The following is a 14,311-nucleotide window of genomic DNA, read 5'->3' as shown; positions in this document are numbered from 1 at the left end:
TAGCAAGATGACCGAAATCATCATCACACTGGTAACAGGCTCTTCTGCCTCCAACACCAGCACTAGTGCTGTATCTGTTATCGTTACGCACCTAGACTTTTCCCTCTCTTTTTTTTCTCTCTCTTTTTTGTTAATGTTTGTTTTGACGATGATGATGATTTTCTTGTTTCTTGTTAGCGATGATAATTTTAGTGATGAATTATTGTTTTGATTTTGATTTATTTGATGTTATTGTTGAAGGTTGTTTTTTGGTATAAATAGTGATGGAGTGATAGTTGGTAGAGGTGGTGCAGGTAGTAAAAAAAGAGAAAAAAAAATTTTTATTATTTAAAAATTAATCTATTTAAAAAGATGATTTTAAAACTATATTAAATTTTAGAGACAATTTTATATATAAAAAATAGTTAAAGATAAAACAAATTTAATTTTAAGTCTAAATTATAAAGAATAAAATTATACTTAATCCTAAATTTTACCTACTTTCTCCCCTATCATCGCTCTGTTTTCGATACCATTTGCTTATGTCATTCAAGATGTTATTTGTGTTAATAAGAGGCCCCTGTATAGTTTTTTTTTTCCCTTGTTATATTAGCATTGCATTGGAAGAACTAGTTAAATTATATATATATGGAATAAAAATATTATATATATAGCAAAAATAAATTATCAAATTAACTATTATATATTTATATAAATATATATTTTTTAAATTTATTTTTAATATATTTTATATTTTAATATATATTTTATATAAATATAGTAACTAATTTTTAGTGCATAGATAATACGATGAAATTCAAAGTAAAGAAAGTTGGGTTCTCTATCATGGAAGAGCCATTTAAAAATCAAGATGATGAGTTATAACTTCTAACTATTTCTTTCTGAAATGCAATTTATTTTAGGATTTTATTAGGTAAATAATAATTTTTGTGAATAATTAATTTTAAAATTAGTTCAATAAAATAAAAACAAATTACATTCTTAAATTATCTATCTAAATCTTAATATTAAGATAATTATCTGCACATCTAATAAATTAAATATCTAATATATTTATTATTCATGTTATTTAATATTTTTATTATGAGGAGTATTAGAGGACCAGCAACTTTTGGTATTTATAGTCATCAAATAGTTATTAATGATGATTTCAATAGTGTGAGATTAGTGTGAGATTTTATCCAATGACTCATTTTTCTTTATTGATTACATGCTGGCCAGAATTTGAAAAAGTTGCTGGCTCCCTATACTTTTCCTTTTTATTTTGTTTTATTCTTAGAGTTACTGTTAATTAATTCATCTCCACCGCCCAAAAGAGAAAAGAAACTATAAAAAGCCAAAATCCTTATCTTTGTCCCATAAAAGATTTGCATTGAGGAATAATAGAAAACAAAGCTAAGCAATTTTATTTCAGAGGTTTTAGCATCGCCAATACAAAAAGTCACGCAAGGATTGTACGAAAAGAAAGTAATAATAATTGGAAAAAAAAATGGATCAGAGGAATCTACATTATATCCATTTATTCATGGGTATATAAGCAACAATTCTTAGAGTTTTCATTTCATTCTCCAACATAAGAGATATTAATAACACAATTACATAACAATCTAATAGCAAAAATTATTATAAAAAAATAAAAGATGGCACAATCATCAGCAGCACCTAACCGTGTTTATCAAGATTTTGAACCATTTTATGAATGGAATGAAGATCAAGCAATTGCTACCCTCACTGTAATGCTGCCAGGTAATTAATAACTTTTCTTTTAATTTTGTCCCCAATCCATTATCAGTATTATTATATTTTTTAATTACAATTTTTTTTTTTACCCAATATTTGCATGCAACCTACCCATAAACTTTAACATCTCCATTTAATATCATGCAAGGGTCCATTGAACTTCAAATATTTAAAGAGAAAATATAAGAAAATAATTTTTAACAAGTTAATATTAATTAGTTTTAAAGTTTAGTTTTATAATTTAAAATTTAGCGTTAATAATTTATAATTTAAGATCTAAAATTTAAAATAAATAAAATTATTATAAAAAATTGACTAATGTTAATAAAAAAAAATTAATTCCCCAACATTACTTATCTGTAAAACATGTTAGCTAATTGGTTTTCTGTTGTATTTAATTTTAATATATGTTATCCTAGATATTTCTACTTAGTGTTATATAAATATATTTCTTTAATTTGGGGATATATATATATATAATTAAGATCTTTCTCTATTATATACATATGTATGTTACATTTCTGCTTTTTCATTTATACTTTCAATATATATGTGTGTAGGATTTAGAAGAGAGCAATTGAAAGTTCAAGTGACTTCAAAGCCTGTCCTAAGGATTAATGGTGAAAGAGAAGTCACTCAGAATGTATGGCGACGTTTTGCAAAAGAATTCAACATCCCTTCATATTGTGACACCAATGAGGTCACTGCCAAGTTTGAGCGTGGCATGCTCAATGTCAAGTTTCCCAAGATTCAAGGTTCCCCTCCTAAGCCACAAGAACAAGCAAACGCAATTACAAGCGCTCCAGAAGAGTCTAGGGCAAAGCTTGAGCCGTCTCAGTCTCAGTCTCAGCCTCAGCCAACTCAGGAGGCTCGACTTGAGCCTCCTATGATAACAAAACAAGAAGATGATCAGCAAAAGTTATCAAAGAATGAGAATGAGTTTGAGACTAAACCTAAGTTCAGGTCTCAGAAGTCCGAGCCTGAACTTAGGGCATCAACTCGAGAGGCAGATCAACAAAATTTATCGAAAAGCGAAAAAGAGTCAATTATTAAAGAAGAGAAAGAGAAGAGCAAAAAATCAACACCATCTAATAATAACCAAGTGGTTGGTGATGATGATGGTGACAAGAAAGTGAAGTTTAAAGGCTTGTCAAACAAAGAAGAAAGTTCATTATTAGCACCAAGAGTAAATGAGAAAGAAGGTGCTAAGATGGTTCAAAGGTTGAAAACAAGGGTGTTAGATTTCACCCTTAGTTTGAGATCATCAAGTGATGATGATAGAAACAAAGATGTTGACCAATGTTTGGTCAAAGGAATAATTAAGAAGCCTAAGATATTGATGAACATAATTGTGGCCATTTTATTGGTTATGGTAGTTGGAATTTATGTCAAAAACGCATTCAGGTCATCATCATCATCATCATCTCAGGGAGAAGCTAATTTCCATCAGGAATTTTAATCCACATGTAAAATGCATATTATGCTTTTGTAGTAAAAGCATAATAAGTTATAAAGGGGTGTATTAAGATCAATTTTAAAGAATAATTGGCATCATGGCATGTGCTTGTTCATGCATTTGTGAAAGCATAATCTCAATATAAAGAAGTAAAAAAGAAGAGTTTTTATTTAAGATTATTGCAGACAACACTGTATTTGGGCTAATGAATAATTATTTATTTCACATCCATTGTGATATTGCTCTTGATTTTATTTGTAGTATAGTTATTTCTACTTTTTTTAATATATATTTCTTTTTAACATATACAATTGTTTTATGACTAAATAAGACAAATAAATAAACAAATAAAGAGAAAACATTATCGGAAGTTAAAAGGGATCGGATGCTTAACTCATTCCACCTTTTAAATAAAAGAATATATATATATATACAAAGGTGTAGTGAAATTTCAGAAGATTGACTTTTATATTAGACTACTACATGTTTGATGAAATTACTTTTGGATTATTTATGATGACCGAGTCTTGTGATGTTAAAAGCTTAGTCCAAGATCTAATTAAGAAATTTTTTTTGGTTTTTCTTTTCTCATACACATACCATGATTATTTATTTGGACAATGAAATATCAGCTGTTTAATTAGGAAAAATAAAATAAAATAATTTCTTCAACAAAGACACAAAAATAAAATAATTTCTTCAACAAAGACACAAAGGTATTATTTTCGAGTGGACATACCATCCATATATGTGATAGGGGATGGATAATAATTTTGAATAAAATTGTATATGAAATGGCACAAATTCAGTTAACATATTAATTACCGTGTATAGAGATATAAATTGACCTCATAGTGTCTCAAAAAATGCGAACCAGGTTCATAATTATGCTCAAAACTCATATATAATTATCTTCATATAAATTGAAGGTGATAATAAAAAATTGTTAGATGACAATTTAATTAAATTTATTAAATTATTTAATAATTTTTAACTATTAATTTTACGTAAAAATAATTACACTTGAATTTTCACCCATAATTATACTCTTTGCAATTATAATGAAACTCGTGCCCAGATATAGTTAAATCAAATCCACACTTATAATCAAATAATAGAGTCATACTTAATATAGGTACGTATTGTATGTATATGTATAAATATAATACGTATTTTTTGTATTGATAATAGATTCACAGATATTTTTTTGTATTCATGAAATACTTTTAATAATTTAATATGAAATGCAATAATAATTATTTTCGAGTAAAGCTACTCGTTGATTTTTTTTATCTATGAAAATGTAATACATTAACAAATTTATTCATAAATAAAATTAATTTTGTACTCAAGAAAAAACAAAAATGATCATTTATAATAAAAGTTTAAAATATTGACAAATCTATACATAAATAAAATTAACATTTTGGTCTTTTATTTTGTTGTATAAAAACTTTTTATAAATGTAAAACTAATTTCATTCATTTATAATTAAATTTGTTAATATTTTAAAATTTTATAATTAAAAATAATAGTTTATTCATATTAAACCGTTTAATTTTCCGATATAAGTCGAGTGGCTCATTTAATATGTCTATGTAGCATAATTAGATGAGTAATATTATATGGTCCGTAAATATTATTATTTTTTATCAATATTTGATCAATAATAATTTGTATTTATATTTATTAAAATTTTATATACATTAATTATTATGATTTACACTCATATTTTTTTAGAATTTATACAAATAAATTAATAAAATTTATCTATTAAAAATTGTTGATCCTAAAAATTTCTCTAATTAGATATTAGAAAGTCTTAAAAGATGAATATACAATAATATCTTGCTCTTTTAATAAAAGACAACATTAACTTTTTTGTTTCAAGCTAAACATTGTCGGCAAAAGATGTAAACTCAGCCATTTTTGTTTGCAATCTGGTTTTAGAATTTCTAGGACATTAGGTCATCTCTTTAATTAAATAAAGCATAATATTTTTCTTTACCCTATAGAGGCTAAAGTCCTTATCACTGTTTGCAAGAAAAGAAAGTAATAATTAAAGCAAAAACAAAATACAAGAATAAGAATATTATTTGCATGTAAAACACGTGCATACTATAATCTTCCATGATCAATCATCAATTCAATCAATCAATAAGTATAAAAGAAACACAACCTTTATTTTGTATACATAGAAAATCGAAAGCAAAAGAGAAACAAAGGGATATATTAAAATGTACACAAAAATACAACCAATAGTTGATCGCATTTATGAAGACTTTGAACCATATTATGAATGGGATAAAGATGAAGGGTGTTTCACTTTTATGCTACCAGGTAGGGGCATGCTCAAACTCTTGGAATAATATTTTTTTATAATAATAATTATGCAAAATAGAGATGACATTTTATTGCCTTTGATACCAATTTATAGCTTAATTTAATGTAATCTTATTGCATGGGTATTTTTTACATGATTGGTGTAGTTAGAGTTCTCATATAATAGTTGCAATTGGAAAATTGTGATGGATTTTTTTTACTTCTTTTTTATTTTAGATAAAGAACTTCCCTCTTTTTAATTTCTAGCTTCGACAATACAAGTACAACTCACTTAACTCTTTTCAAATTTTACATGAGTCTCATTAATTCTTAAAAGTTTGAAATTAAATTTTTTAATTTTAATCCCTAAAGTTGTAGATAGGAGTCACATCTATTCTTATTCTATTTTCCAACTATGTTATGTATATACTGTATACCGATATTCAACTACCCATATAAAATACATATTAAAATATAAAATATATATTAAAAATAAGTTAAATAACATATATTTATAAATAAATATATAATGACTAAATTTGTAACTAATTTTTAGTATGCACATAGTACTATTAATTATTTTTATTATGTTATCATATTTTTATTAATATACCACATTAATGAGTAGTCATATTCAATGTAGCTTCTAAGGTATTAGGAATTCAAAATAAATTTAAATTAGTTCTTGTTATTTGACTTATTTCTTAAAATGTGGTAGCAAATCAATCTGAATTAAGTAGATAATATCCACAAGGCCATATCATCAATCACTAGTTTAAACACATTCTTTATCAATATCATTTTCAGTGTCTTGTAAGATAAAATTAATCCTTTCATGGTCTTCCAGATAATTGCTTAAATACTTTTGATAAAATATATAATTGATGATAATATGTAGTTTACATAGATAAGGTTTTTTTTTTTTTTGGCAATCTTACAGAAGAACCCATGTAAGAGTTGTTTGTGAAAATGGTTAACAAAACTTTTGTTCTGAGTTTCACACTTGTGTATTATCAATATGTCATTATTCATCAAGAATGTTGGAAAATAACCAATATTGGTAAAGGAAGAAACGAAGTGTACAAGAAAATCATCTAGTTTTCAACCTGCAGGATTTAGAAGGGACCATCTGAAGGTTCAAGTGACATCAAAACCAGCCCTAAAGCTGAAGGGCGAACGACAAATCAGCCCGAACCGATGGCGCCGGTTCGACCTGGAATTTCGCATTCCTTCTGACTATGACTTAGAAAAAGTGAGTGCCAAGTTTGAGTTTGAAGGTAGCAAGTTACAAGTCAAGTTTGCCAAACTGGATAATAAACCTAAGGAAACAACAACAAACCCAGCAGAAGAAGCAGTTCCTTCAAGGCCTAAGGAAGAAGCAACAGAAAAGGTTCATCAGCAAAATGCTGCACAAGAAGAAGTTGCCCCAAAAGCAAAAGAAGACAAGGCTCAAGTAAGGAATGATAGTGAAGCCTCTGATCAAAAGATACCACATAAGGAGGAGAAGGAGCCAAGTGATGAGAAGGTAAAGAACAAAACAGAAGCAAGCTTTAAAAAGGTGGCTCAAGAGAAGGGCAAGGCTAATAATGGCATAACTGAAACCAAAAATGCCAAGCCTATAACAAGATTCAAAACAAAGGTTTTGGATTTCAGTCAGAGTTTAGGACCATCAAACTGGGTTTACAACAAAGAAGATAAAGACACGGGGATTAACAAGCAGAAGAGATTGGTGAACTGCAGTTTACTGACCTTATTGGTAGTGGGAATTGGGCTTTGTGCTAAAACTGCATTTTCATCATCTCGTGGAGGATCAAAATTCCAAGAGAAGTGATTTTCTTCCCTTAAGTTCAAGAACATGTGGACTTGACAGTATATTCATGACTTATTTCACAGAAATGTGTAAACTCAATAAAAGAATGCAATTATTAGAAAGAAAGACTTTTGCTATATTTCAGCCTAGTCGCACTGTAACTGTATTATTTGTTTGATATACAAAGTTACAAACATGTCATGTCCATTTCAATAGGACACTCAAATGTTCTGCCGCATCACCATATAGGTTTTCGCCTTCTGGTGTCTTTTGCTTCTCAGAATTTATCTCTATATAAAGGGACAAAGGGGGCACAGGAAGAAAAGGGAAGCAAAACAAAAAAAATGTAAATAACTTTACCTGCAGCAGGAACAAGAGACATCGGTGCCGGCACCAATGGCTAACTTCCGGCTCTGTTCCCACACATCTACAGGGACTGCTTCGGCATGAGGTACATGACGAGGATGTTTTTCTCTCTTTTCTCCCTTAAGCTGCTTTAGACCATGCTTAAGTGAAGGCAATAAGGCCTCCATACACTCAGCAGCAGCGTTTGGGTTTCCGGGCATGTTAATGATCTGAATATCAACAAATCAAAGACCATGACTTTAACAAATCAATCAAATCTATAAAACAATACAATGAATCCCTGGAGAACCATTCGAAGCAATCAATTAATATGAAACTTCCCTAAACTAAGTATGATACAACCATAATTGTCTAACGATTAGAAAGCCACAGTCCCAAGGCAATACAAACTATACAATTCAAATGAAGGGATACGAAATAGTGGAGAAATAGGCACAAACATGGGCAATTATCTCTCAACACATTAATATTTAAAGCAGATGACAATAATTCGCCACTATTGCCTTACCAAGGTGGATCCTCTGATTCCAGCAGCAGCGCGCGAAAGCATTGCAGATGGCGTCACCTATTTATGCAGATAAACCATAAAAAAGACAGTTGAGAATCTTGCTTAACTGGAAACAGCTCAATTGTCAAATCAATTGTGCATTATCAAAAAAGAAATTGACAAATGTTGGCTTCAACCCACCAGTGAAGTAGACCAAGAATGCACATGATGCTACATATTTAAGCATGCATAAAATTTAATCATTTAATCGAACTGAAAAACCAGAAAATGCAAGAGTTTCATACCTTTAAACTTTCTTGCGTCATTACATACAGAAGACCAGGTGTTTCTTTCTCAATCAACTGTTTTGTAGCTTCTGGTGTTACATCTCGTGAGGTAAAGCCGGTCCCACCTTGATTGGAAAGGAAAATAAAATGGGAAATCAATTCAACAAAACTAGAATTGTTGGACTTCAATAGCGAAACTGATGTGTGTAGAAATGTACCAAGGGTAAGTATAAGATCCACATGTTCAACATCACTCCATCTTTTTAGAAACTCCTGAATTTTTGCCACATCATCTGGAGCCACAGCAGTAGCTACAACTTTTGCTCCTCCTAGTCTTTCCGAGGAAGAATTAACAACAGAAACAGCCCTGGGACCACTGTTTAAAAGTAAAGGAGTTAGCAAATTTTGATGCTTCCATTAAGGGAGAAAAAACAAAGAACAAAAACAACACACAAAATTTTCCTACATAGCACCATTGTGCTGAAACCTTTTCTTGAGATTGGAAAAAGGGTATATACACTGATAAGACATGAAATCCCTATTTAACCTTGTAGTTCCAGAAAAAGTGGGATATGGGCACTTTAACCATTCTAATGATCTTTTAATGCAGCAGTTTCAAAAAAAAAAAAAAAAATAATAATAATAATAATAATAATAAGTAAAAAAAATATGAATTTTGATTTCAGTGTGTGCAAAATTTCCATCAGAACCATCTAAAAGCAGCTCTATCTAGAAAGAGCACAGCAAACAATATCTATTGTAGCAGTCTGCTTATTCTAAAATCAACTCCAGATAAGGTATAAAAATGCTTTCCATTTTCCAGTGGTTATGTCACTTTGTTTGCATACATCATATAAAATATAGACTAATACCTCCGATCTGGACCCGCCCCTGTTGCAACTGTATCGCTCACTGTAAGAATAGCCACTCTGACTTCAGAATCGGGTGAAGAATCTGCAGTTATTCGACGTGTTTTAGTTCCAGATGCAACAACTGGATCTGATGGTATACAATTCTCGCTGAAAGCCCCAGGTCCAAGGTCCGAAATTATAATAGCTGACACTACGGACCCTGCAGAAAGTACACTGCCTGTTGGCGGTAACTCCAGAAAGGCATTAGCTGACTTCATGCTAAGTAGCCGACTACTCATCTGATGGCCAGTGCTCTCAGCAATAAAACTGGAAAATTCATGGGAAACAATAGATGTTCACTTTCAAGATCCCAAAATAATAATAATGACACTAAAATTAAAAAGAATAACAAGTAACTTACCCAGGACTGCCTGTTCCATCATTGTCAGTCCATGTAACAATGGCACGATGATATTCCGGTCTAAATGGATCAGTCTTTATGGGCTGATGAAGCCGAGCTTGTACCCTGAACAGAAAAGAGATTAAATGAATAAAAGTCAAAGCAAACTGGCCACCTTGAAAACATTAGTACTTGAGAAGTTTCTGAAACCTCAGATGATGAGGATTTGTCCATCCTGCAAGTTTACGTATTGCAGGGACCACAAAGAGATTGAAGCAAACTAGAGAGCTGACGGGATTTCCAGGCAACCCAAAAGCTAAAATTTTCCTTTCTTTTGCTTGATAGTCAACCTCTGCAAATGTCAATGGCTTGCCTGGTTTAAGAAACACCTGGAAGATAGATAAATCGTATATTAAGATGATGAGATTTATAAAATCACACTCATCAAAGCATTAGACAGACAAATTGGTACATTTTATTATTTCTACAAAATAGAAACATTGCAACCATGTCCCAAAGTACACAATTTCAGAATCCTTTTAACTAGAAAAACTGAACAAAGCATGACAATTGCCTTATCAAAATGCACTTTTCCACGCTTTTCAAGCAAAGGCTTGATAAAATCTTTGTCTCCCATAGAAACACCTCCTGAAGTTAGCAGAATATTAATACCAGAAGCAAAAGCATTATCTAAGATCCTTCCTTGAACTTCTTCATCATCCTTCGCAATACCAAGGTCCACAATTTTGCATTGATGTTGCGATGCTGCTGCAAGCAGCATGGCACGATTACAGTCCCTAATCTGCATTGGACTACATCAGCTTAGATTACATATTTAAAACAATGTACTGGCCAAAACTTGTGGCCGATTAATGTGGCGAACCAAGTGCCTAGTCCTCTATGAAACAATACCTGACCACAATTAAGATGCCTGGTAGTTGGCTCTACAAGCTCATCTCCAGTGGAAAGTACAGCAATTGTTGGAGTAGGGTATACCTGCATTAAAGCATTTATCATAGTGAAACAGTAAATATGACAGGACATATCAATCTGCCCAGCTATATATATATGGAAAGAAGCTTGTTGGCTACACATTTGAGAAACTCTTAAAGAATACCTTCACCATGGTTACACCAACAGTAGCAAGCAAGCCGATCTCTGAAGCACCTAATCTTTCTCCAGAGGTTAATACAATTGCATCTTTCTCAATATCAAGTCCCTGTCAATGAATACTTTTAGATGAAATGAAAATTATAAAAATTATTTTAAAAAAATATAAAATCAAAGATCATTTTATACAACTAGCAACAAAAGCAACAAAAAATTTCATTACTGTCATAAACATAAATAGAACTTAAAATTTCAAAATCCTGCTTCCCTCCCCTTCTGACACATTATCATCAAGGGGGCCAACACAAAATTGCAACACTTACCAAATATTGTATATTTGCTACCATTATCACAAGAACTAACTCCACATTAAGGAGAAGAACATACCACTCGTCGTATATCATTGCCTTTGGTGGTTTTTACCAATATTTTCACCCGCTTCTGCTCCCCTGAAGCATTTTCAACCTTTTCAGTATCCTCAACCTGAACAACTGCATCAGCACCCTCAGGTATGGGCCCTAGAAAAGGAAACCTCAAACTATTAACAGTAATCCAGCAACACAAACCCTAAAACAAGATATGAACATTATTTTAAAAAAAAATAAAAAAGAAAAATAGGTATAGGATATGAAGCTTTACATATAAAATTGTCAATTATACCAATTGATCAGACTGAAAAATCACTTCAAAGCTACTCCAATTCTTTGTGTATGCTTACAATTTACATCGACTACTATATATAATTATGCAACAATTAGTTGCTGCTTCATTACGCGGATTCTTGAATGTGACAGTTCACATCCAAAAAACAGCTTACATGCTTGCAAGGGTAAGGCTGCATATACAAAATGCATCTACACGCTTAAATTCACCACACCAAGTGAGAACTTCAAGTAATACAACAACAACTAAGCCTTGCCCCACTAGATGAGATCGACTACAAAGACCAAACGACACAACAGTATCCTATATTTAAACCATTTATATTTAAATTTCTTTTAATAATTTCATCAAAGTTTTCTTAGGTCACCCTCCTCTACTCTAACTATAGGACAACACCTCCATCTCATCCACTTCTTTAATTGAAAAATGGAACCTCAACAGGCCTCCTCCGAACATTTCCATACCACCTAAGATGATTGATTATCTACCCTAATTCCCTTTCTGATGCAATCATTATTCATTCCTAATCGTATCTACTCTAGTAAGACACCACTCATCAAACATCAAGCAATGTGCCAATTTCTATTACTGTCATTTACTTAATCAAACAATAACGAAACAAAATTGAGGACAAATACAGTAAAATGAAGGAAACTAGAACCTCCAGTAGTAACATATGCTACAGTTCCAGGGGTGAGAGTAACATGAAGAGCATCATTCCCAGCTCTAGATTCAGCAATAACAGGATACTCCCCTGGTCCATCATCAGCAACCACTGCATAACCATCCTGCACATAATTTCGTTCATTCAACAAAATTGAGCAAAAGAAGAAAAAGGAACTAGAAACAAGAAAGTGGAATAGAATGAAGAGATGGAAAGTGTGACCTTGACAGAAGCAGGGTAAGGAGGGAGAGGGTCAGGGGCAAGAACGTCCTGTGCGAGGACCTTGCCGAGTGCGTCGTGGAGAGGAAGCGTGACCGGTGGAAGGCGGTTAGCGGCGGTTAAGACGGCTTTGAAAGCATCGGAAATGGATATCATTGTTGGAGTCAGTAACAACTAACAACACTTTGATGGTGTGGGCAGCAGCCAGCTCAAGAAACACTGTTTTATTATTCCTTCATGTATTTTGAATGTTGAAACGTGTTCAATTTTCCTTTGGATTCAAACATGTATTGTGGCTAGGTTCAATTGGGAATGGATCCTCTGAATGGGAATAAGGAAATAAAAGTATAAATTTTGGTGAAAACTAAGGTGAAGTCGACTTTACACTAAAGTTGATATTTAATAGTCGAAGTTTAATCAAATCAGTCAAATCATGTAACGTCTCTCGGATATCAATTTTTCGTAAAATTGATTGCACCTGAATTTCTACTATAAATTTAACTCTTCAATGTTTTTTCGTATTTTTTTTTGTTATATTTATAAAATTAATAATAAAAAATTACACTTTATTTTTTTAATTATTATAAAAATTGAAAAAAAATTATTTCCAGTTTAATTTTATTTTGGAGACTCAATTTTTAAAAAATAAAGTCTCCAAAATATTATTTAAAATATAAAAAATATTAAAAAATTATCAAAATTTATTATTTTTAGATATTAGTTAATTATTAATATTTAAAAATATAAAATAAAATGTATTGTTCAATTACTAAACTAAAAGAATTATACTAAAAGATTGAATTAATAGTTAAGTGATGATGACAAACAATAAATTAAGATAATTTTCTAATATTTTTTGTAAAGTATTTTAAAAATTAAATATTATTAAAAATAACGATACTTAAATAGTTTATTTTCTCAATCATATTATGTATCTATAAAAAAAATTGTTATTAAATTAGTCTTCTATGTAATATTTTTGTTATTTTATTGATAAAAATTATGTAATGTTGTGAGAGATTGTTGCATAAATTATTTGTTTGTCATTTTTTACCGACAAAAAAATGACTATTATTTGTGCCAAATGTTTAAATATTAGGAGAGTTATTTTTATGTTTTCATCTTTTAAAATTATTTATTTTGGCATATAAATTTTTCGAATATAATTTTAGTAGTTTAATTATTCTATTTTGTATTGAAACAAGTATATTAATTTTACTTTTAATCTGAAATAAATAAATAGACATATATAGAATGTGTTTGAATTCTGTTTTTAAAATAAGAATATAAAAAAGTGGCATACATATGTGAATTTTTTTTATAAAATATAAAAAACATAAAATACTCTTATCTCAAGCAACACCAAATATATATATAGATAATTACTCCGATAAAAATATCAAAAATACTTTTTATGATCTTTTTTATTTAAAAAGTGTAATTTATTTATTTGATTATATTTTAAATAAAAATAATATTTTTACAACATATAAAAATCAAATTTTATATTTTATCATTCAAAGATCAAAATAAAATATTTTTACATAATAACAATTATAAAATTTTTATTGAAATAGCCACCATTTTATATATATATATATATATATATATATATATATATATATATATATATATATATATATATATATATATATATTGTCTTTTAAAAGACCCAATACATTGAAAATATGCCCCCAAAAGAAAAATGTCCCATATAAAATCCTGAATTTTGAGAAGTTATTTTAAAATTGAATCATATAACTAATCCATGTTTATCACAAATTAAAAATAAAAAAGCTAGTTGCCAAATGTCAATCACTTGCAAATTAAAAATAAGCTAAAGTTTTTTAAGTTCATTGTCATCTTCCCATAAAAGTGGCATCTTAACCAATATATTTATTATATATGTGATAATCTAAACAATGATTATAAATTA

The 14,311-nt window shown here is 29.9% G+C and overlaps 3 protein-coding genes across 3 annotated transcripts; 2 read left to right on the top strand and 1 right to left on the bottom strand.

Annotated features, from left to right (window-relative positions):
* The first annotated feature begins 1,556 nt into the window (after positions 1-1,556).
* LOC112767414 (uncharacterized) lies at positions 1,557-3,370 on the top strand. The gene is made up of 2 exons (XM_025813272.3): positions 1,557-1,746; positions 2,301-3,370. The coding sequence occupies exons 1-2, from the start codon at positions 1,641-1,643 to the stop codon at positions 3,197-3,199; spliced, it is 1,005 nt and encodes a 334-aa protein (XP_025669057.1). The 5' UTR covers positions 1,557-1,640; the 3' UTR covers positions 3,200-3,370.
* Positions 3,371-5,326: 1,956 nt separating this feature from the next.
* LOC112765116 (uncharacterized) lies at positions 5,327-7,554 on the top strand. The gene is made up of 2 exons (XM_025810981.3): positions 5,327-5,536; positions 6,631-7,554. The coding sequence occupies exons 1-2, from the start codon at positions 5,434-5,436 to the stop codon at positions 7,347-7,349; spliced, it is 822 nt and encodes a 273-aa protein (XP_025666766.1). The 5' UTR covers positions 5,327-5,433; the 3' UTR covers positions 7,350-7,554.
* Positions 7,441-12,837, bottom strand: LOC112765115 (molybdopterin biosynthesis protein CNX1). The gene is made up of 13 exons (XM_025810980.3): positions 12,379-12,837; positions 12,154-12,280; positions 11,217-11,347; positions 10,837-10,938; positions 10,632-10,715; positions 10,294-10,521; positions 9,930-10,108; positions 9,741-9,845; positions 9,341-9,646; positions 8,687-8,844; positions 8,487-8,593; positions 8,203-8,259; positions 7,441-7,903 (listed from the first exon to the last, which is right to left on the bottom strand). Exons 1-13 carry the CDS (start codon positions 12,529-12,531, stop codon positions 7,685-7,687), a joined length of 1,956 nt encoding a protein of 651 aa, XP_025666765.1. The 5' UTR covers positions 12,532-12,837; the 3' UTR covers positions 7,441-7,684.
* Positions 12,838-14,311: the final 1,474 nt, after the last annotated feature.

Source organism: Arachis hypogaea, chromosome 17 (genome assembly GCF_003086295.3).
Source record: "Arachis hypogaea cultivar Tifrunner chromosome 17, arahy.Tifrunner.gnm2.J5K5, whole genome shotgun sequence".
NCBI lineage: Eukaryota > Viridiplantae > Streptophyta > Magnoliopsida > Fabales > Fabaceae > Arachis > Arachis hypogaea.
This window is presented reverse-complemented; position numbering and strand designations above follow the sequence as displayed.